Consider the following 23,169-nt stretch of genomic DNA (forward strand, 5'->3'; position numbering starts at 1 on the left):
ATCATATATTTTTATTATAATTTATATATAAATAAAACTGTCACAGCAGTTACTAGTATAGTTAAGGTAATTTAAACACAATTATGACAAGTCTTGCCGCTATTAAACCTAAAAACATTTCACTATTGTTTTTATTTCAAAATAGGTGCACATACCCTGGAATTCATCAAAGTCTCACTTCCTTGAAGTTGTTTATGATCTAAATATTATCTCAGATTCCCTATTCTAATTTCCTCCTCTTGGGCCAACTGTTTATTCTCAGCATCACTATCAATATGGACAGAATTATGTAAAGCAAAATACTCATTGTCAAGTCAAGAGAAGTTTTGAAGGATTAATTAAGGGTGGATTAAGTAATGTCCATGGTGAAGTGAGCACTGGTTCTCAACTATTCCTACCACCTTCTGAGCAAACAACTGAGTTCTATCGGCACACATTTTCCAGTGTAACGGGACAGTAGATATAGTTTATAAAATACGGCAACACATGTTCAAATTTATAAAAATAAAACACACATTTTTTTAAATCACATTTGCCAAGATCTGTGAGACACAAACATCATTTTAAAGCATTTTCAGAGCATGGAGTTTTGACTCCCAGAACCCACACAGAGGTCATAATCATCTGTAATTCCAGTCCCAAGAGATATAATGCCTTCTTCTAGCCTAGTGGTTCTCAACCTTCCTAATGTTATGGCCCTTTAATACAGTTCCTTATGTTGTGGTGACCCTCAACCATAAAATTGTTTTTATTGCTACTTCATAATTATAATTTTGCTACTGTTCTGAATTATAATATAAATATCTGTTTTCTGATATCTTAGGTGACCCTGTGAAAAGGTCATTCCATCCCCAAAGGGGTCTTGACTCAGTTTGAGAACAGGTATTCTAGCCTCTATGGCTACTGTGCATATGCATACATGTAGATAATACATTCATGTACATAAAATAAAAATAGAACAAAATAAAAAAATTAACAGATAAAGGACAATTTTCTTAAAAAGTTTAAAAGGATGTTTTTTATTAGGTATTTTCTCATTGTGACAAGTAAAGTAATACAATCATCAATAACACCTAGAGCTTTATTGGACCAAATTTCAAAAAAACAGAAAAATTCTAAAAGTATGTTTAGAAAATCATCCTCTAAAACAGGAGTATTTGTTATGTGAATGGAACTGTGTCCCACAAATTGATATTTACCAAAAAACAAGGCTATAATAATGCAAAAACATTTAAAACAGCATCACTTTCATGAATTTAATCCTGAAATGTTTTTCCATCCAAAGTGGCCTTCTGTAACTTTGTTATTACTATGCTACAGTAGTTATATTAATATAATTTTCATTATGTTGCTTTACTGAAACAAGCCAAAAAATGGAAAAGAAGAAAGACAGAGAGAGGGAAGAAAAGAAAGAAAGAAAAGTCAGAGGTTTATAGAAAATGCCTGCATTTGCAATCCTGTTCATAGGCAAAATATATTGTACTTATGATTTCTCTGAATCAGACTTTTTCTTATTTGAACTAATTTCTAGAAAGATTTGCTCCCTATAAGCTAGCATGTTTTGTACATCTTTGTAGAGAAGCATTTCCTGGATGGATAGCAGCTTAAAGTTGCTCAGGCTGAATGGTGAAAGGCTCTGTACAGCACTTAACATCCCAAGGGATGCTGCAACCGATTCACTCAGAGAAGAACAGACAGGGAAAATTCGAGCAGTCCACAGGCTCAGATGTGTCTTACTTCCTGAGAACAGTTCCTCTGTAGCTTTCAGGTTCCAAATATCTAAACAAGACTGAAAACAGACTCCATAGAACTCAAGCATTTTTAGGTCTGATATGGTTTTAATACTGCTTTTCAAGTTGTCTTGCATGCCAAACACCATAGTTGAGTATTCTAAGTGTCCGTTTATCTGCAGACTTAAAGAACACATGAAAGAACATGGAGGCAGCACAGCTTTCACTATGACAGAACCACTAATAATGCACTTTTCCCCAATGGACACCTCAGGCCCCAATCTGGAATACTCTACAACTGAGCCAGGGGCCACATAGCATCGTGAATCCAGTATACTGTGAATGACACAGGGTGTCTCATGGGGGCATTCAGGCACATTTGGAAAGACACTGAAAGCGCTGGACTGTAAGCCCAGCTCTGACCTTAATGTACTATCAGAAGTGAAATGAAGCAGATATTCTTCCGTTGTTCCAATGTGATAAAATTTGGAGTTATTAAGAACAACAACATTCAGTGGTGTTCCCTTGAGGAGGTGGAATATTTTCTGCCTCATGTCCAACAACTGGGACTCTTCTTTAGTGACATGTGATGTGTTCCTGGTGTACTCTGCAGTTGCTCCAGGCCCCAGTGCCTGCAGAAAGTCACCATAGGCATCTATTTCACAGTGCAGTGGGCCTACACTTTCATAAAAGTCAAGTAGCTTTTTGGCTGATTTATGATCCATGTAAAATAGGCTATCTGTGTAGACATACTCAGAGTGCAATGGAAGACTGGCTGTGTCACCCCGAGGCAAGTCCTGTTGACCAAAGCTTCCGCGTCTATGCACAGCATTAAAATGATGCATTTTTTCAATGCTGGGCTTATGGAGGAAACGGTAGCATTGCCTGTACTCAAGGTCACCATGTTGTGAGGAACTGGCAGAGTCCAAGACAAATACTCCATGTGTTATGCCTACAGCCAGACTAGACGGATGGGCTAAGGCAGTAAAGCCAGGCTGGTCAAATGCAATGTACTCAGAGTCCCCAACACTGTAGAGTTCAATATCATCTGCACAGGTGACCAAAACTCCAGGCCTCATGTGTGAGGGGAAATCCATGTACATGGCTAGTTTTAACTCCAACATCTGATAAATGGGCTCACCAAGTGGTAAAGCTGTGAAGATTTTTCCTAAAGCACTTGCATTGGGAAGCCGTTGACTGTAGCCACCTATAAAACAATGTAAAATATTTAAAAATATGTTCTTGAAGAGATTTTCAAAATCTGGTGGCACCAGTTATAGCATAACATACCTCTGAAGATATTTAATACTAAGTATCTAATCAAAATTAAGGGTAGAATTAGGACATCTAGACTTCAAAACCATCAAAGAGTGTTTCTCATATGGCAATTTGATGTAATACAATTTTAAAGACTCTAGGTCAGGAAATAATTGAAAGACACACAAAGCCTGGCTATCAAGTATTCTCTATCAATTGCATAACTAACAAAAGGACCAATTTTAAAACTTGATCTTCCATGAACATTTCTAACAATGCATTCCAACCATGGTTAAAGTTATAAGTTAGGGATGTACTCAGAAAAAGTTGTAAAAGACTAATGCAGTTAAACAGTTTCAAAATGTACTTCTCTGTTAAACATCCATTTCACGATGCACTGTCTTCAACTTGTGAGACATACTTAAGAAAGTAAATGTAAATTTACTTAAGAACAATTTTTTTAATTATACCACTTTTTCACTTAAATTGGCTTTTCCCTTCTAAGACGAACATCATAATGTCTTGATTTCTGAAATATGTTCTTCTAAACACATTGAATGTCTTGAATCCTTTTTATGTAAAGAAAGGTGTATAGTGCAATGCAGACTTAGGTATTGGGAAAGGATCTGATAAATGAGCTCACCTATGGCTTAGCATGCTTCAGCTACTTACTTGAAGATTTACTGCAGTCAGCTGCAGTATAATGAGAACAATGCAGCATTTAAAGTACTTTGTACACAGTACATTGTTCAAGAAATAAGAGCTAAAATTAATTTTAATTGTTTACCTTCCAAAGACTAGATGACAGTAAAGTTTACACTAAAAGACCCTCCTCACAACTGTGGAGACTGGTTCACAACCCCAGACAGAATCCAAAAGCCAAGGACACTGAACCCCCACCCCCGACCTGAAATGGCACTTATTTGCCTGTACCCCATACTATCTTTATCTAACATAATGTAATATTTACATAAACACTGGTTATGCAATGATATTCCAGGAATTATGAAAAGTCCACATATTTTATACAGACATATTTTTATTACCCCTTAAATACTTTCTGTTCATCATTGTCTGAGTCTGCAGGATTCAGAGGGCCCACTATATTTCTTGCTATTTATTTTTTCTGATGTCCAATTAATTTTACCTTTATTCTACAAGACTAAAGTAAATTTTTCTACATTCTTAACTTTTGTTTAAAGCAGGACTTGGATGTGCTATGATGATGTCATCTGTACAAAGAGTCATGTAACTGTGTACGCAACTTGGAATTAGAAAGCATCTTTGAAGCTATGAAGAAGGAATTCTAATGCTGGGCCTTCCTTGACCAAAGTTTCACCAGCCCACTAGAATTAAAGAGATAAACAATAGAAGTTTCCATGCAACGAGATATTTAATATAATTACATGTATTGAATTAAAAAACCTACCCACTATTCTGACAACATCCTTCTGATTTTTCTCTTTTGAAATATTCTACATGCTTTTCACATATATATTTATGTGTTAACTCTGTAATTTGTTATTTTTCCTTTTTTAAACCTGTTAAATATTGTAGCTTTTGACTACCAATAATCAGACAAAAATTCAAGGTAGAAGTTTTGAGAAATATCTAATCATCATTTTCATCATCATCCATTTTTTTTGTAACAAAATTCCCCCTCCAGACTCCTGAGAAATGCCCACATTTTCAAGAGTTTTGTGAAAAATAATTTTCTATTTGCAAACCAAAAATGAAATGATAAAATAACCACAAAAGATGATGATGCATATAAGCTACAATGTTAAGAATAAATTTTGTGAAAATCATAACTTACACACTGAAAATAGCAAACAGAAAACCCCCAAAACCAAGAACATTTATTTCCAAAGTAAAATACCATCTATGAATTTTAAAACAAAATAAATTGTAGGGGAAATCATTTGCAAGGGAGATAAAGTCCCTAAGGTGTCAAAGGTTGAAAATTCGAGGGCAAATGTAAATGAATAACCAATAAGTTACCAGAGTGAATTAACAGGACTGTGAAAGAATTCCATTTATCTCCATAGAGGCTTTCCAGACACTGAAGAGAAAAAAGTGTTGATCCTCCATTTCCTGAAAAACAATTCAAAAGCACAATTTGCTTCACAGAAAATTATTAAGATTTTGTTATGATAATATACTTAATGTTATAATTTTGAAGATGTGAATTTTGTTAATATGAGATAGATTGAGAAGGTATTGGCAGAAGAACAGATCAGTCACAGTAAATAAACAAACAAACAACTAATCAAGAAATATAGCAAAGCAGCAGGTAATAATCTCTCAAGAATAGTCAAGAAAGAAATGATAAATTACATAATCTATGACACACTGAATTCATTTGCATTTGTAAACCAGAAAACTTGCTTAATGACTTCTTCCGAATGACACAGCCCAACACTCAAACTAGAGTTTTTTTTTTAATGCAAGAACTTGGTTTGTACAACATATTTTAAATATTACTAACATACTGTATACCTAATTCTTCTCTACAGAAGGGACATCACACAGTGCTGACTTTCTTCCTGTGAGGGCTGAACCAACAGTGGATCATCAGAATAACACCAGTGTCATATACTGAACCAACAGTGGATCACCATCAAAATAACACCGGTGTCATATACTGAACCAACAGTGGATCATCATCAGAACAACATCAATGTCATATACTGAACCAATAGTGGATCATCAGAATAACACCAGTATCATATACTGAACCAACAGTGGATCATCAGAACAACACCAGTGTCATACACTTGCATTGTCTTCCTGACACGAAGAGGCTTTAGCTTTTCTTATCATATGAGCCACAATTTTAGGGATAAATATTCATAAAAATCATACTACTTCCAAGTGAAACACAGCAAATAAATAAGTAAATTAAAGATGAATACTGGCTTTCAAAGCAAAATACTTTTAAGCAATAACTATAAAACAGTAGAAGAAATTATTTGCAATTCTTTCTATACAGAATCAAAGGTAAAATATAATTTATTTATTTGCAATGACAAAGTTTGAATTAACCCAGGGTTTAAGTAAATATTCTATGTTACTTTATGTGACTGGACATGGTTCATCTGTATTCCATATTTTGGTTCCAAGAGACCAAGTATATACAAAAATCTTTTGACTTGTTTTCTTCATGTAAATCTCTGAAGAAACTACTAGGTTGGGAAAGAACTTCCAATGAGGTCTACTGTAATTGTATTGAAGCAAAAAAAAAATTCTTTTATATAATGATATGGACAAATTTACCTTCAAGTCACAGTGGCTCAGAATCTTTGCTCTGACTTTCATCTTGTTAAGAGGAGTTAATTTAGTTAGATTCAGATTTTAAAGTTTATAAAGGCCATGTGTGGAGATGAACAGTTTATAAACTATAAAGCTCAGAAATTATTCAATTATTATTTTGCTCAGAATCTGTTATAAACATCCCATGAAATGTATACCAATTTTAGTTCCAGCAGGATCAGTGAAAACATGATATTGAACTCCAAGGGGCAATTCCTTTCTCTTCAGCTTCTCTGACAACTGTTGTTTGTAAGCAAGCTCCTGCTTTTCATCGGCTGCTGTTATTGCAACTACATCCCAGAATTTTCCAGCCACTACGGGTTTACCTATTGGAAAATGGCAAGAAGTTTTTTTTATATTATTAGAATTTCCTATTACAAGCTTGCCCAGCTCAAAAGAGGGGAGGACAAAAGGATAATCATTATCAGCTTCCTCATAAGATGTAACAAACAACCACAACAAAACCCCACAACAATCTTTAGCTCCAAATCAAGCAAGTTTCATGAACTAGAGCCCTTAATGTTCCGTGGATGAGAAATAGCAACTCTAAACTCCTTCCACATTTCTGTGTAGAAATGTGGGTTGTTTTGTCTGTTTATTAACTTTTCTTTGTTCTTTTCATTTTTAAATTTCTTTGTGGTGCTGGGGGCAAAACACAGAGCCCTATGTATGCCAGGGAAGCACCCCATCACTGAGCTATATGACCAATTCTCTCTTCATTTATTTTTTAGAGAGTATCTTACTAATTGACAGGCTGGCCCTGACTCTTCCTGTAATCCAGGCAGTCCTTGAACCTTGACCCCGCTGCCTCAGCTTCCCAAGTAGATAGGTGTACAGTCTTGCAGCACCAGACTCAGCTCTTACTATTTTTTATGGATTTATCATGACTGAACTAAACTTACATAGGCCATCAGAATACCACACAAAACTTAGAATCAAATTCCCCAATGAACTCATTAAATGACAAACTGCACTGGCAAACAGTGGGACCCTCTCCTTTATCAACAAAAATATTAATAGGGTTTTAATGAAGGGGCTCTAGGTGGCCTGAGCATGGCAAACATGGCACTGGCAGGCCCTTCCCTTCCCCCATTCCCTCTGCCTTGATAAAAACCATTAGATTGCATTCCTAAAGCTAGCCACCAAGGTCTGTCTAGTCTCTCATTTGGCCATTCCCTCCCCCTGAGACTATCAAGGTCCAGCTGTCAAAGTACTGAAGTCCAGCAATCAAAAGCCCCCTTTTGGCTACCCTAATTAACATCAAAATCAAACACCTCATTCTAACACTATTCTCTTTTACCTTTATAAACTGCCATTAGCCTATGGGACATGTCTGTCTCTTCTCTATTCTAAGAGGGGCAGTCCTCAGTCCCTCCAGGACAAATCCCCCTCCCCCTCTCCCTTGTTCCCTTCCCCTTCTCCCTCTGTCTCCCCTCTTTGTCTCTTATTTCCTGCCCTTTGTTCTGGGGCAAATAAATCTTTGTGCTGAGAACTTGGTCTTGGGGTGTCTTGTGCAGATACAGGACCTTTTATTTAACAAGTTAAAAGAGAAGGGAGGAGGGAAGGGAGAAGGGGGAAGTGAGAGAGGGAGGAAGGAGAGGGAGGGATTCCTTACCTAGGATTTAATAATTCCAAACACTGATATCCAAATATAAATCCCTACATTTTAGACAGTCACAAACACCAGTTTTATCAGGCAGCTGTTCAGACAAGGGCAAGCACCCATCTGTGCAAACTTAAATTTAGAATTTTCAAAGTCACAATTGGCTTCATATTGGACTTTAAATAGGAATAAGCTGGTGAGTATGCAGGGGACTGGGGAAAAGGGAAGAAACGAGGTATCTACTTCAGACTCTGTAAGCAGCTTGACTTCAAACCAGTGAGCTAGGCGGTGCGTTACATTCACAGCCTCACAAGCCACGTCACGAGTTCTTACTGTTCCATCCTGACACCTAAGAAGAGGCGCAGGGGCAGAGGGAGAAGAGAAAGGCAGGGGACAGGAAGCGGCGAGGGGTCCGCGGGAAGGCGCCCTCCGTGCACGGGGCCAGAGAACTCGGTTCCGCCGAGGTACCTCTCATCTCCGAAAACAGCTGCAGTTTCCGCAGGGTCGCTTCCCGGAGAGACGCCATGGCCCGACTTCCGGGAGCCCGCATAGTACGCATGCGCACTCCGAATCCCACGCCCCGCCCCTGCCGTGCTGCTACGTCACGGCGTCCTGGAGTCCAGGAGACTGGGAAAGCTAGGATGCCATGAGTGTGCGCTGGCCATGTTTCCGGGGCAACGCTCTGTGTGCAGATGGGCACCTAGCTGTGCCCGGGCTGCGTGGGGCTGTGCCGTCGGCTCCCGCCTGTCCACGCCCGACAGCCCGCGGCGTGCCAGAGGGGACCGGCCCGCCGAGCACAGTGGAACATCACCCAGATGCCGAGGTGACCGGCCCGCACAGAGCTTCCATTCCTGTCAGAAGGCCTCTCAAGGAGGCCGGGTCGCAGAACCTCGGGTTCAGGGGGCCCCTGCGCCCCAGGTCCGGCCCACGTGGGATGCTGTATGTCGGACCAGACCACGCTGCTTCCTTCAGTCGGCCAACCTCTCAGGCACAGTCTTGAACTTGAGCAAGAGGGCGCTCAGTTGTGTTCACTTGCTTCTCAGGGGTTCTATCAAAGGTGTAGGTTAGGATGCCCAATAGTGCCCGATATCGGGAAGTCAGCCCTATTGAACATGCTTTCATCGGCTGATAATATGTATTTCTCGTGTAGAGTGCCTAGTTTATAATGAGTTCTCCAGATTAATCTCTCCATTCTTACACATAGCATATAGTAAGTAACAACATTTAAGGAAGACTTCAATCTCAAACCCAGAAATCCTATCCTCCTCTACAATTTGGCTTGGGAAGTTTCTCTTCATTAAAGTCTTGCTCAGAATTCTGCAAAGCAATTTCCTATGAACTTAACTAAGTTTCTAAGTAACCTTAGTCTTTTATTTAAAGTCTTGACTTTAGCACTTAATTCTGTATTTAAAGTAGAGACATTTGTGGGGAAAGATTACTGTTTCACAGTGCATTCTTGCTGAAGAAAATCTAGAAAATACAGAAAGTTAAAGGGTCTGAGTAACAGCAGTAGAAGTCAGATTTTGTGATTTCTACTTTTGAGTGAGTTGGAGTAACGCCAGGGTTTTGATAAGACTTCCCTTGTGTTTAAAGGGGACACACTGAAATGTGTCAGTGTGTAGGACAAGAATACAAGTAGAAAGCCTTTTTGGAGGCTACTAAAATAGTGCAAACAGGAAAGAATTGGTGGAAATTTAAAAGATTATAATGGGGGATGGTGAGAAATTGCTTAGATTCTAGAAACATTCTAAAGGCAAAAGCAACAACATCTGTCCACTGATGGAGGATGAAATGGCCAGCAAATGAGATGAGGAAAGCTATATATAGGGAAGCATAGTGAAATGGTAAGAGGATACATTTAATTTAATATTAGATATATAGAACAAACATGTGTGCATATATAGTGGAAATTGTTGTGTGTGTCTGTGTGCATTATGTATGTAGTTCCGGAGATCAAGACTAGTCTGGCTAGAAGTTTTTGTGAGTTGTTAGAATACAGATCGAGTTAATTTTCAACTATGGAACTAGGTTGAAATTCCAAGGGAATAATAAAAGTCAAAAAGTCCTACATATTAGAGTACCACACATTCTTACAAGTGGAAAACAAAAAGTCTTAGGGTATCAGTTGCTATGAAGAGACACCGTGCCCATGGCAACTGTTATAAAGGAAACATTTAATTGGGGCTGACTTACAGTTCGGAGGCTTAGTACATTATCCTCATGGCAGGAAGCATGGTGGCACACAAGAAGACATGGTGCAGAAGAAGGAACTGAGTTCACATCTTGATGCACAGGCAGCAGGAAGAGACTTCCCTACACAGCATCGCTAGAGCATCTGAGACCTCAAAGCTCACCCCTAGTTACACACTCCAACAAGGCCACACCTACTCCAGCAAGGCCACACCTCCTAATAGTGCCACTCATTATGAGCCTGTGGGGACCATTTCTTTCAAACCACTACAGTAAAATTTAAAAATAACGTATGGAACATCATGCCAACCTTCTCTCTCCATGCTGGAATTAGCTCTGTCTTGAGCTTGTGCAGGTCTCATGCAGCTTGTGCATGCTGTCACAACTGCTGTGAGTATAAGTGCAGCTTCCCTGTTGTGCCTGGCACTTATCCTCTTTCTACGTGCCTTCCACAATGATCCTTGAGTCTTGGGATGAAATGGTGTAATATAGATGAGCAATTTAAGAAGCTGAGCATTGTGCAGTCTTATTCTCTACACATTGACCACTTGTGAGTCTCTATGTTAGTTGCTATCTGCTGCAGAAAGAAACTTTTCTGATAAAGGTTGAAAGATGCACTGATCTATGAGTCTAGTGCTATATCATTAGGAGTTAGTTTAATGCTGTATCTATTTAGCAGAATAACAGTAGTAGGTTCTTAATGAGAGCTTTATGACTTATCTGGCTACTAGTTCTGGGTGTCAGGTATGGGCTCTATCTTATGGAGGGTGACTTAAATCCTGAAATTCAAATCAGAAAGTTGTTGATTATCCCCATGAAATTCTGTTCCCTATTGTACCAGTAGGTATATTTTCCAGCTCAGTTGTTATAACTTGTACAAGTCCTACCTCTAGCAGAGGAGCTATGGACAATTCATAGCTGCTGGGAAAGGGTAAGTCAATTTTCTTTAAGGCTGTGGCCTTTGATAAGTCAGCCATGTTCAATGGATGACCCCACACACAATGAACTTTAACAAAAAAAGAGAGATAAATCTGTTTGAATAACTATATTACAATGTCTAAAATATGTTTCAAAATAAAAGATGGAATAGTAAGTATGATAAATAATTTGAAATAAAAGCTCTATATACAGTGATGTGGTTATATAAAATTACACACATCTATATATGTATTATTTGTATACTGATGCAGTGAAGCATAAAGTCAGTTTCAATTGGATACAGAGACAGAATCTTGATGCTTTATATGGATGGATACTGTTTATATAAAGCATCTTTTTAAAATATGATTTTACGTGTTGGAAGAAAAAGGAAAATTAAGAAAATAGCAAGTCTAGTGCCTGTCTAGGAGAAAACATTGTAAAACACATGTGATGAAAGATTGATATCCAAAATAATACAAGGTTCTCAAACTCAACAGTAAGATCGCAGCCATCCAAAAAAATGGACAAAGGAGCCAAAAAAACCACCTCATCAAAGGACACACTCATGTGGCAAACAAGCGTAGAGAAAAATGTTCAGCATCATATATCTGTAGGAATTACAAATTCAAAAAGTGAGGTACCTCTATATAGCTATCTGTCTGGCTTTGATTTAAGATACCAATACACCAAGTACTAGTAAGAATATATAAGAATAATTTATCTTAGCTTGTTGCTGATGGAAACACAATATTACAGCTGATTCCAAAGACAAAGGTAGTTCATCACAAGATAACGCATACTATATGATCCAGAAAGTAACTACTTGATATTTATCCAAACGAAGTGTAACATGCACATGTAAACCTGAGAAGACTTGCTTGTAGCAATTCTATTTGTAATCTCCCAAGCTTTAAGTCAGCTAAGATCTCCTTAGTGGGTGATTGGATTGATAAAACATCCTATATCTATGAAATGTAATGTTCCTGTATGTTTTAAAAGTGAGTTATATTAAATGCTGAAAATCAAAAGAGGTCCGTGTGAATACTAGGCAAGTGTTTGTCTACTGAGCCACATTCACAGCCTAAAATGAGTTTCACTGGAAAACCTAGTACTGTTATACTCTGCTAAATGGAAAGTATTAAAGTACTCATAATGACATCATTATACCATAGATTAGTGCATCTCTCATCCCTCGTAAGAGAAACTTCTTTCGGCAGTAGATGTCAATTAACAGAAACCCACAACTGATTAAGATGCAGAGAAAAAGATACAGAACACCACTCAGCCACAAATGGTACACCTATCCTACACCCTTCTCCAAAGGCTCAGGGGTCAAGGCAGGGTGAGAGTCATTGTTTGTGGATGACTGCAGTGAAGAAACAGTGCTTTATGAACACAACAAGGCCCTTGCACATGTCAACTCTCGGCAGTTGTGAACATGCATACAGGGTTCTCATAAACCCTTGTCATCATCTGAAGGTAGCCAAGCTTTACACCAAAGTGGGAAAAAGGTAGGTATTTAGAAGAAAAACCCAGGGAGAAGCTTCCATAGTTGTGTAATTAAAACAAGCAAATAAGGCACAATGTAGATACAGGCTGTATTTCAGGGCCTATGGAACTTACTGTATTATAGAGATACAGCTACTTGTACCAGTTTGTGGCTTTAAATTTGCAAGGGCGATTCATTTGGGCTAATCTCTGTCAGAATGTTCATGAATTGCCTGATTAAAAGACCTTTAGCTCTGGAATCCTGATACACTAAATCAGAGATAGGATTTCATGAATCGCCTTTTCATAAATTCTGTAGTGACTTTAGAGTTTGTGGATTATAGTGTTAGGCCAGGATATTAAAGTATCTTTTGTCTTTATATCAACTTCATATGAATTTTTTACATTTATTTTTATCTGGATCATGTAGATTTAGTTTATCTGCTATTGGTAGAAGCTGGTTCTTCTAATGGGAAGGATAGTTTATCTTGAAAAAAAGCCACCAGGTAGATAATTTATGCTTATATATTCTCCTGAAGACAATGTCTAACTGCCTTCTGTAATTACCCATAGTATAGACAAATTTTTAAATGGTCTTATTAAATAAGAAACATAGAGCTAAACACAGAGTTAAAGCCCAAGAGATCAGAGCAATAGCCACGACTCCCTCTAGCTTATCATTTGCTGTCATTTTTTTCCCCTGAGAGATCTTTTTTGTGTGTGTCTTGTGTTTTATTGCTTTCCTGTTCTGCCTTGTCATTGGCTCTAAGCCTAGCCATATGACTTCCTTGTCATTGCCTGTCTTTACAGACCTCCTGGTCTCTGTGGTTGGTACTGGGATTAAAAAAATCAAGGGTCACCACACTTGGCTGTGTCCTTGACCACAGAGAGACTCTGCCTGCCATGTGATCGGATTAAGGGCATGGGCTACCACCACCTGACTTCTATTCCTGGCTCACTAATGACCTCTGATCTCCAGACAAACTTTATTTATTAACACACAAATAAAATATCTTAACATAATTAAAAAATCACCGCACCCATAGTGAGGGCAAATTCATAGATATGGAAGGTAACATAAAAAGTTGTATAATAAAGCATTAATCAATTTTTATATTCAAACTCCAAATGTTTCAATAACCCCCAATCCTAGTTTTCTGATAAGCAGAGCATTACGGACACACACAGCGATGGCTACATCTCTTTAGGAAATGTCAGTCTGTGTGGGTAGTCTTCACTATGCCTTCACTTTCTATGGCTGTGTCTTCTAGCTTCTCCCAAAAATGTTGGCCTTTTATCAACTTATTAAAACTTCAGAGTGATTTTTATCATTCATTCACTTTAAACCAGGATAATGATGTATGCTACACTTAGTTGTAGTTTTGTTTGTCTCTTGTTTGATGTCGTCTGTAGAAATGATAATTTTGTAAATTGTATGTTCTTTATTCTGTGGAAAGTGAGGTTTTATTATCCTTTCACCAATTTATTGGGAGGACAGTGGTAATCTTTCAATATTAGATATTTAAGATATTGTGGGATAGAAGATGCTATAGGATTTAAATATTTTTATTTTAATTATTTTAATCCATTTTTATCATCACTATATAGTAGATAATATTGTATTTTCATTTCATGTAGATTTTTAAAACTTGAAAGTAATTCTTTGTAAATATTTATATTTTAAATATTTGTGTGTATCTCTTTGTCTGTGCTTTGTATATGTGTATATGGCATTTGCATGTGGATATCCTTGGAGGTCACCAAGTGGGTATCAGATCCCCTGAAACTGGAGAGCTGCTATTTGGTGCTGGGAACCAAATCCAGGTCTTCTGAAAGAGTGACAAGTCGTTTGAATTGCTGAGCCAAGTCTTCATTTCCCGGGGTCATTCTTAAACATTGATCTCCTGCTTTCCTAGATGTTTCATGGAACAATCACAAAAGAGCTTACCAGTCATGAAGAGTGGAGTCACTACAATGAAAATATAATAGAAGATCAGAAAGACTTTGTGTTTGTAAAGTATAATGGCCTCCATCTGAAGTCCATGGAGAATCTGCAGTCCTGCATCTCTCTGAGAGTGTGCATCTTTTCTAACAACTTCATTACTGACATCCAGCCACTGCAGAGCTGCATAAAGCTCATCAAACTTGATCTCCACGGAAACCAGGTAAGCACTGACTACTGTCTGCATGTCAGTGAGCTTCCCCTGTTAACCTACAGCACTCTTCCCAGCCATTGAAATTATAAAGAAAATCTTAAAATTATATACAAATAAGGCCCACAGACTTAAAATACACCATGTAATCTAAAACTTTAAATGATACGTAAAAATGTATACATTGTGCTTTTCTTATTTTTAAATTATGTATGTATAGAGTCTTTTTGTATCTGTACCAAATGTGTGTAGCTTCCTACAAAGGCCAGAAGAGGGCACCCAATTCCCTGAATCTGGAGTTACAGGGTTGCCATCTATCCCACATGGGTTCTGGGAATTGAAATTGAGTAACTGGAAGAGCAGACACTGTCAACCACTGAACCATCTCCCCAATCTGTGTTTCACTTCCTTTTAAATTATTTTGCTTTAAAGATTTATTTTGTTTTTATTTACATGTATATCTGTGTGTGTGTGTGTGTGTGTGTGTGTGTGTGTGTGTGTGTGTGTGTGTGACTGTAGGTGCCCACAGAAGCCAGAAGAGGGTGCTGAAGTTATCAGTAGTTGTGAGTTGTCAAGTGTGGGTTTAGGTCCTCTGGAAGAGCAGCAAGAGCTCCTAACCACAGAGCCATCTTTTCAGCCCCATATTTTTACTTCTTAAATGTATAGTCTAGACTATAATAATATATTTTTGAGCCCTCAATTCTTTATGTGAGGAACGTCATTTGGAATTGTACTAAGTATTTTTCACTGAAAGGTCTCTCTATATAAATACCCGTGAGTGTGTATATATATTCATTATGTTACTAATTGCAACTTATTTCGAATACCCAATACATCATGTCTTTGCACTCATCATTTGGATAATTGGAGATTCTGGTTTTATTTATTAGGCACTTGCCATTTTCAAAATACTGAATTTTAGATGATATTAAATTTTTCACCATTTTTTCCTTGCAGATTTTATGAATCATACATATTTTAAATATTATTTCAGATAAAGACTCTTCCAGATAGAACTTTTTGGGGTGGACTCAAGAACCTAAAACTCCTCTACCTTCATGACAATGGCCTTGCCAAGCTGAAGAACATCTGCGTGTTAGATGTGTGTGCAAGCCTTATAGGGTTGACCATGTTTGACTGCCCAGTGAGTCTTAAGAAAGGCTACAGGCATGTTCTTGTCAATAGTATCTGGCCTCTCAAAGCCCTGGACCATCACGTTATATCTGATGAAGAAATCATTCAGAACTGGCATCTTCCAGAGAGATTTAAGACATTCAACCACAGGCTATTCTTTAACCTTTGCCCAGCACTGATAAAGGTAACTCAATCAATGAATGTTTCCTTCAAAATCAGTTCATAGATATAAAGTTTTAGCTCTAAATATTATACTCAAATATATAATCTGTTTAACGGTATTGTTTTGTATCTTTTATAAAATATTCACTGGTGAAAACATTAGCAATGGACTTTATATCTGGTAGTTTATAAAAGTTTGTATGCCTCTTATGCAAACATGTCAATCTAAAATCAAGTTGTATATAAATACATTTTGTCTGAAAGATGTTTCTTTTGATATATGTTGATTTTCATGGGAACTACTTTTTATTTTTGAAATGGCATAAGACACAATTTATATTAATGGAAGAGGGTAAAAATATTTGTTATTCAGTTGATTTAGTTTAATAGATATAACTAAATGTTTTTGACATAAAATACTGAACATTCTTAAGAAAACTTGAAACCCTGAGGATACACATTATTGTATAGATTTAAAACGATAACCATTCATTCTTCATAGCACTTGAGTTTTAGAGCTGATAATTTGGAAGGAAGGCTTAACTCTGCAGCTCTTAGAAAAAATTAATTAAACACAGGACAGAGTCTGATCATGGATTTCCAAAAAAATATTTTCAAATGTGATATAAACAATAGAGTGCATTTGAGGGATTACTAGGTGGCCCCCACCACTGTCAAAACACCATGGAATTTTGAACAGATTAAGACAGTTGTGACACAACATGGTGATGTCACCTCATGAGACCATCACTACCTATGTGATCTGTCATTGTCCAAACATAATTATGTGTTACATGGCTACATTTATAGAGGGGATCTGAGGAAGAATAGGAATTAATGTGGACAGTGATCAAGCTGGGAGGGGGCAAATGGACACTGACCATGAGGAAGCTGAATGCGAAGCTTGCGAGGTTGTAACTGCCTATGGTCCTTAAACACTACTAGTAAGAACGTGGTTTCTCAATATTAGTTGAATACATTTTGGGCTTGGTAATTATTTTGTAATAATTAAAAAAAATAAAAGTGAGGTAGCTTTTAAGTCTGTTGTCTTAACCTGCACCCTCAAGGCAAAGAATCACTTAGTTTCTGCCCTATGGTGGCAGTATATGTGATCTCTTCAAGGATGGTCAAAATAACAGAGGTTCCTTTAAGGAAGTAGTGAAATGTCTAGGGAGGGAGACAGAAAGATAAGCAGGGGTCACAGATGAAGAACCTAACCTTCTTAGTACAGTGAACTACTTCAGTTATACTGGCTGCAGATATAACCATTCTCTCATACTGTGTGCTCGGTACATGAACGGCATGACCATATGAGACAAATGCCACATGCCATGTCAGCTGCCATGTGGCTCAAGGTAGCAAATGGAACTGGTGTATGGTGCTGGGAGCTAGCTACAGCCCTCAGGCAATGGCTGGTAGCCACATATCTGTACACAGAGCACTGGCCTGCCTGAGAGACTGTAGGACTAGAAACCCACATCTAGCTCCTTGTCTAGAATTTTTCTTAGCTTTCTCAGGTCCTGTGTTTGGATATTTGAGCCATGCATTGGGCACCATATGTAGTCAGAATTTCCTTTGGGCTGCAGCTCACAAAAACCACCTGGAGACTTATTCATTATGAAAGCTCGGCCTATAGCTTAGGCTTGTCCCTCTAGCTCTTATATCCTAAATTAACCCATTTATATTAATCAATATTTTGCCTCATGGCTTTTTACCTCTCTTCTATCTTGAACCTCCTATTTCCTCTCCATGTCCTATGGTGTCTCTCCCACATCCAGATTCATCTCTTCCTCTTCTCTCTCTGCTCAGAGTCCTTTCTCTTAAAATCTGTATTTCATAAAGCCATCAGGCATGGTTACACTCCTGATGAATTTTTGGTCAGTTTATGAAGATGATGGTTTAGTTCCTTTTTCCAAACCTTTTCACATTCCATCTGAGATGTTACAATGGCCCATTCTTCACTTTTCTTTCAGCAGTCAGCTTAAAAGAGTATACATTTAAAAGCAGGTGCTGCCCTTGGTTTAGCTGTAATGAGGTCAGATGAGCTACTAGAGGAGAAGAAAACATGGGAATTACAGTGAGACAGGAAGCATGGAGATTCGGGCGCCAGGCTTGCTTCTTTTGTAATAACATGGGAACTAAGGAATGTTCCACAAGAACTCCTTCTAAGGCTAATCACGAGTCACCTAATCACAATAAAGCCATACCTTCTAAGCATTCTACCATCTCCTCTCACTGTAGTTCTGATAAGCAAGCTTCCCACGGTCATAAACTGTTGCAAGTGTCAGGAAAACCGTGTCCAAGGCATATTACTTGCAGTTTGGGTGAAATTTACAGTTAGTGTGGTGATGCCTTCCCAGATCATAAGAACGTGACAGTGGTGTCATCACAAGAGAGTGAGCATGTCCTAGATAGCTCAGTTTGGTAGCAAAGCCATCTCACTGGTAAATCATTAATTCATTTATCCCATAATAGATGAAAGTTTAAACCTATTCAAGAGGGCAGAGACTTCATGAAGTAATCCCTCTCAGTGGTCCAATCACCAAATGCCATTAGCATATATTTTCAGGATTCCTTCAAGTCATAGAACTTCTTCAGTTTTTTTTTTTTTTAACATTCTTGAATACTGGAGGCTAGAAGTTCAGCAACTTAAAGAAGGGCATGAATAGTTAAATGTTTCACCTTACTGAAAGAAATGTTTGATCCAGGCCTAGAATCTATGGGACATATGCAACTTTCAAAGCTGAACACAAAGCACGACTACTAAACAGTCACCAAAACTGTCAGTGGCTTTTCATCACAGAAGTGCACAGATGCACACTGAGCACATGTGTGTCTAATGTTGCTATCCGTTAGGGGGATACAAGTTAAATAACAGATTGTCTTTTTATTTGTTTTGCTTTTGTTTATTTTTAAGTACAAATTATGGCCAAAATAAAAAAAAATAAGTACTGTCACCAAATTCTTATAAGTATACAGAGAAACCTCTGGGAAGGATTTTGTTAGTCTCTTTTGAAACTGATCATGGAATTATCATGTGATTCACTAGTTGCTTGTCTTAGAATTTTTCCCAGAGAAATAAAGGATTAAGTCTTGGAAAACATAAATTCTTCATGAATGTTTTGAGCAGTTTCTCTATAGCTACCCAGCATTCAATTTTTACAATTACAACAAAACACCTGAAACAGGCTACTCATGAAATAATGGGCCTATTCACTTCACTTGTGGAAGCTAAGGGAACTCTGCCATCAACCTCATAGTGAATGGTGGAGCACACGTGGAAGGTTACACTAAAAATGAAAAGCAGAGAACCTTGGGTGAGGGCACACTCTGGTTTCATGGTGATCCATTCAAAGCTACCCTGTTCCTTCTGTGGGCAGTGGGGTGATTTGATGACCTCTATAGGCACCAGCTCTTAAAACCTTCACCTCCACATGCCACATTAGGAATAAAACCTTCAATACATAGACTCTTGAGGGACAAACCCCCTTCCAGCCACAGCAAACCCCCAAATGAAAATGGTTCCCCAAGCTGATCTACTCTTACCATGTAATGACATTTAGCAGTATAGGTATGTCTGTAACAAGCTAGATGAACATCTGGAAATGCTGTGTGAACTATGTATCTAGAAGTATCTCATAAAAAAACAAATTTCTTATTGCCTACCACAGTCCATGCTCCCTTTATTCTGTACCTTCTGTGGATTCTGTGACAGTTTTATTCTGTGCCCTAGTTCTACAGTGATTAATAGAGCAGAATTCTCCAGTATCTCTGTGTTAACCAAGAGAGTTTTAGAAATACTAATTTAAAGTGCTACAAAATTCTTTCTTGTAAATGTGAAGAAATCACACATTCTCACCATTTTATATGGTGAATGAACATACTATTCAAAAGAGAATATGTTTTCCAAGGAATAAAAAGGTGAAATAGCTATGAAGTATGGTTTTATTTTATTTGAAACAAATACTTATGCTTATTAGTATATTTTATAGTTTTCAAATATTCCAAGAAACAGTGAGGCATGTTGAGGGGGTTCTGATGGAAAACCTCTCACAGACAGAAAAAGAAGTGGCAGACCTTCCAGACTCAGTACACATAGAATGGAAAACTTTTATAATGACAGAAGCTACTTAGAATAAGGAGCTGATTGAAGATGATCCCATTTTAGAATTTTTATGTAATCTGAATAGCATGTGCTTTTGGAATTAGCTTCTAGAGCTTTTCCTATTGTCAGCATGTAAAGTAGATTCCATGACAAAGCCTTATTATTTTCTCTTCAAATGCCTCTCTATGCTTTATGCCAGCATTAACACTAATCTCTATCACTCTGCATGCTGTTAGGATAAACATTTCATTATTATTGTATCATCTGTCATATCTTATTGATTATTGATATTTATGCTTAAAAATATATATGGTTTGCCTAGATTTTATTATAATTCCTTTCATTAGACTGACTAGTTTAGAATCAGTCATGTTTTTAGCTAATATATTAATTTCTATAATTAAAACTATAATACATTATATTGAGTAAGGTACTTACTCAATGCCTCTCTGTGTTAATTTTGTGATAAAGATAATTATATATTCAGAAGTCTCAAAATTCTGAATCAATGTCATTTTATTGAATGCTGTAAGACTTTTGGGAGATAAACTTATTTGGATGGTCACAGTGTTTCAGCTACTGCTCCCAGTACTGTATCAATGGCCCAGTGAGATGGCACCACTTCTGTCTCCATCTTACAGATCACAGAAATGGATATACATGTTATTTAGCCCAAATCAAAGAGCTAGTAAGGGTTAGGTTTGGTATTCAAGCTAGGCAGCTTTTGTCATTCAGAGCTCCGTGGATGGAGGGAGTGGCTTTTCCTTGGAAAAAGGATGATTCTACTTGACTAGATATCAAAGAGTTTTGACTTTTATGTAAGTTAACAGTGACATTCTTTTTTTTATTAAGGATTTTTTTAATTCATTTTACATACCAACCACAGATCCCCATCTCTTCCCTCCTCCTGCCTCTCCAGCCTTCCCTCTCCCCAACCCACCCCCCATTCCCTTTTCCAACAAGATATGGCCTCCCATGGGGAGTGAGCAGAGTCTGGTACATTTAGTAGAGGCAGGTCCAAGCCCCTGGCCCTGCATCAAGGCTGTGCAAGGTGTCCCACCATAGGTAGTGGGCTCCAAAACACCAGCTATAATGCACCAGGGATGGATCCTGATCCTACTGCTAGGGGGCCCCTTAAGCAGATCAAGCTACACAACTGTCTCACTTATTATGCAGAGGGCCTCCCATGGAGGCTCCAAAGCTGTTGGTCTAAAGTTCATGAGTTCCCACTAGTTTGGTTTGGTTGTCTCTGTAGGTTTCCCCACCATGCCATTTTTATTGGCATCTTATAAGGTAATTATCTAAAGACTTGGAAGCTGAAGTATTGTTCAGTTACTTTATTAAAATACTGAGGAAATAAAAATACAAAATAGAATTGAGATCTAGAACTTCTATACACAGATCTAAACTGTACAGAAAAATTAATGCAAATTCAAGAGATGCAATAGAGAAAGAGTGTGAAAGCCAGGTGTGGTGGCTCATGCCTACAATGCTAATATTGGGAAGACTGAGAGGCTTGAATCCACACTGGGCTACTTAGTGAGGTGCAGAACAGGCTGGGCTACAGAGAAAGACTGCCTCTGATGGAAAAGCAGAGAGAAGAGGAGAGTGGAGGGGAGGAGAGAAATGAAAAACAGTGGAAAAGATCATGAACACTGGACAAAGTATGAAATTAAAAAATATTCAAACTGTTCAATACCAGTTAAAAATAAGACAGAAAATAAAAAGAAAGCACAAGCATTTATACTTAAGATACTTTTTTTTAAATGCAAGAAATCTCTGGACAAATAGAAGTGTTGGCATTGGTACTGAGCAACTGAGACAGTAGGAGGCATTTGCAGAAACAGAGGTGTTCAAAGAGTTTGACAAATTGGAGTGACAGAAAGTGGTTCAGTGTTTTTGGAGGCTAGGGGACATGTTTGAGCATGTCAGCAACGCAGTAGTAAAACGTTAAATGTAAGACAAGGAGCCTGGACTTCATCTTGTAAAATCTCTGGGAAATATTTAAGAGTTTTGCATTCTAGAAAGTCTCTCTGTGTTCTGAAGAAAACGATGTGATAAAAGAAAACAAAATTTTACACATTTAAATTTTAATGAGTTTGTATAGACATCCCCTGATGCACAGTCAGAGGAGCATCAGAGTGCAAGCAGCTAGCACTCTGTCTAGGAGAAGGGAGGCATTTTATGGAGTGGTTATGGAATTAGGACAAAGAAGGTCCCAGCTAGAGGCTATGTGGCAGATTCTGATTGGTACATTGTCTAGTTTATCCTATTGTTTACATTGGGCTTTGCTTTGTTCTCATGGGGATTTAAAGTACCAGACCTACCCTAGCTTAGTGGCTTCTCAAATTTTTTTTTTTTATCAGAATGGGGTAGAAATGAGGAGTTATTACTAAAGTTTGCTCATGGCTTATAAGGTCTGATTTAGTTCTCTGGTAGAAAAGAGAGATGATAGAATTAAAGCATTTCCTGGATGGGAAGAGATGGGATAGAAGTAGGAATTAAGGGTTTATTAGTTTAGTCGACATGATGAAGAGTGGTTTTAATGACCTTATAGACAACACAGAATGAAGTGTGCATTGGTTGAAGAAGGAGGGATAATTGTTTCAGCTTTTGATATATAAGCAGAGAAATGGAACTGGAAGTTCATTTTAAAGGCTGTAATTTAAGAGGTAATTCTTGACATAAAGTGTAATTGTGAGGGTAATTTGCATAGGTAAGGCAGAAAAAAATGTAGCAAGGAAGGCGATTATTAGAGGTTAGCAAATAGAGGTATAAAGGTGAAAAACAAGTAAACAAAGAGAAACCCATACCTGTCTAAAGTTTGTAGAGAACTACAATTCAGACTGAGACAAGGAGTAATCTTAGTAATATATCTATATCATAATATAATTGCACTTCATTAAAAGAATTAAGCTAAAGGATGGGTCACAGTGGCTCATGATGTAATCCCTGCATCCAGGAGGTTGAGGTAAGAGGGTCAGACATTGGTTCTCCAGGTTGGACGTTTGTCTTTTTCTATCAGGTTTCAGTAGGCATTAGTTCACATGTCCTTAGGGGTATTGTCACCCAACAGCACCTTAAAACAATGTAAATATTTTTATTTCTAATGTG

General features: G+C 37.7%; 2 protein-coding genes across 7 annotated transcripts in view; one reads left to right on the forward strand and one right to left on the reverse strand.

Moving 5' to 3' along the window:
• Positions 1-1,411: 1,411 nt before the first annotated feature.
• Positions 1,412-8,498, reverse strand: Fpgt (fucose-1-phosphate guanylyltransferase). The gene is made up of 4 exons (XM_059266496.1): positions 8,371-8,498; positions 6,458-6,625; positions 4,989-5,081; positions 1,412-2,937 (listed from the first exon to the last, which is right to left on the reverse strand). Exons 1-4 carry the CDS (start codon positions 8,459-8,461, stop codon positions 1,484-1,486), a joined length of 1,806 nt encoding a protein of 601 aa, XP_059122479.1. The 5' UTR covers positions 8,462-8,498; the 3' UTR covers positions 1,412-1,483.
• Lrriq3 (leucine rich repeats and IQ motif containing 3) overlaps positions 8,260-23,169 on the forward strand; it is a 111,701-nt gene continuing 96,791 nt past the window's right edge. For 2 of the 6 annotated variants that reach the window (XR_009379955.1, XM_059266494.1), the window contains exons 1-3: positions 8,484-8,725; positions 14,418-14,666; positions 15,649-15,972. Coding sequence is in view for 1 of the 6 variants with exons in the window: in XM_059266494.1 (XP_059122477.1) it covers positions 8,549-8,725; positions 14,418-14,666; positions 15,649-15,972 (750 nt within the window). In the remaining 5 variants the exon portion in view is untranslated. The other 4 variants (XR_009379960.1, XR_009379957.1, XR_009379958.1 and 1 more) reach the window with 4 other exon arrangements.

This window comes from Peromyscus eremicus, chromosome 6 (assembly GCF_949786415.1).
Source record: "Peromyscus eremicus chromosome 6, PerEre_H2_v1, whole genome shotgun sequence".
NCBI classification, from domain to species: Eukaryota; Metazoa; Chordata; class Mammalia; order Rodentia; family Cricetidae; genus Peromyscus; species Peromyscus eremicus.

What these genes read in the sequence shown, in the direction of transcription:
- Fpgt (XM_059266496.1), bottom strand. Translation starts at nt 8,461, where the DNA reads ATGCGTACTATGCGGGCTCCCGGAAGTCGGGCCATGGCGTCTCTCCGG. An exon ending in TCCTGCTGGAACTAAAATTG is followed by an intron (nt 5,082 to 6,457) that starts GTATACATTTCA and finishes ATTGTTTTTCAG; the next exon opens with GAAATGGAGGATCAACACTT. An exon ending in AGTCCTGTTAATTCACTCTG is followed by an intron (nt 2,938 to 4,988) that starts GTAACTTATTGG and finishes ATTGTTTTATAG; the next exon opens with GTGGCTACAGTCAACGGCTT.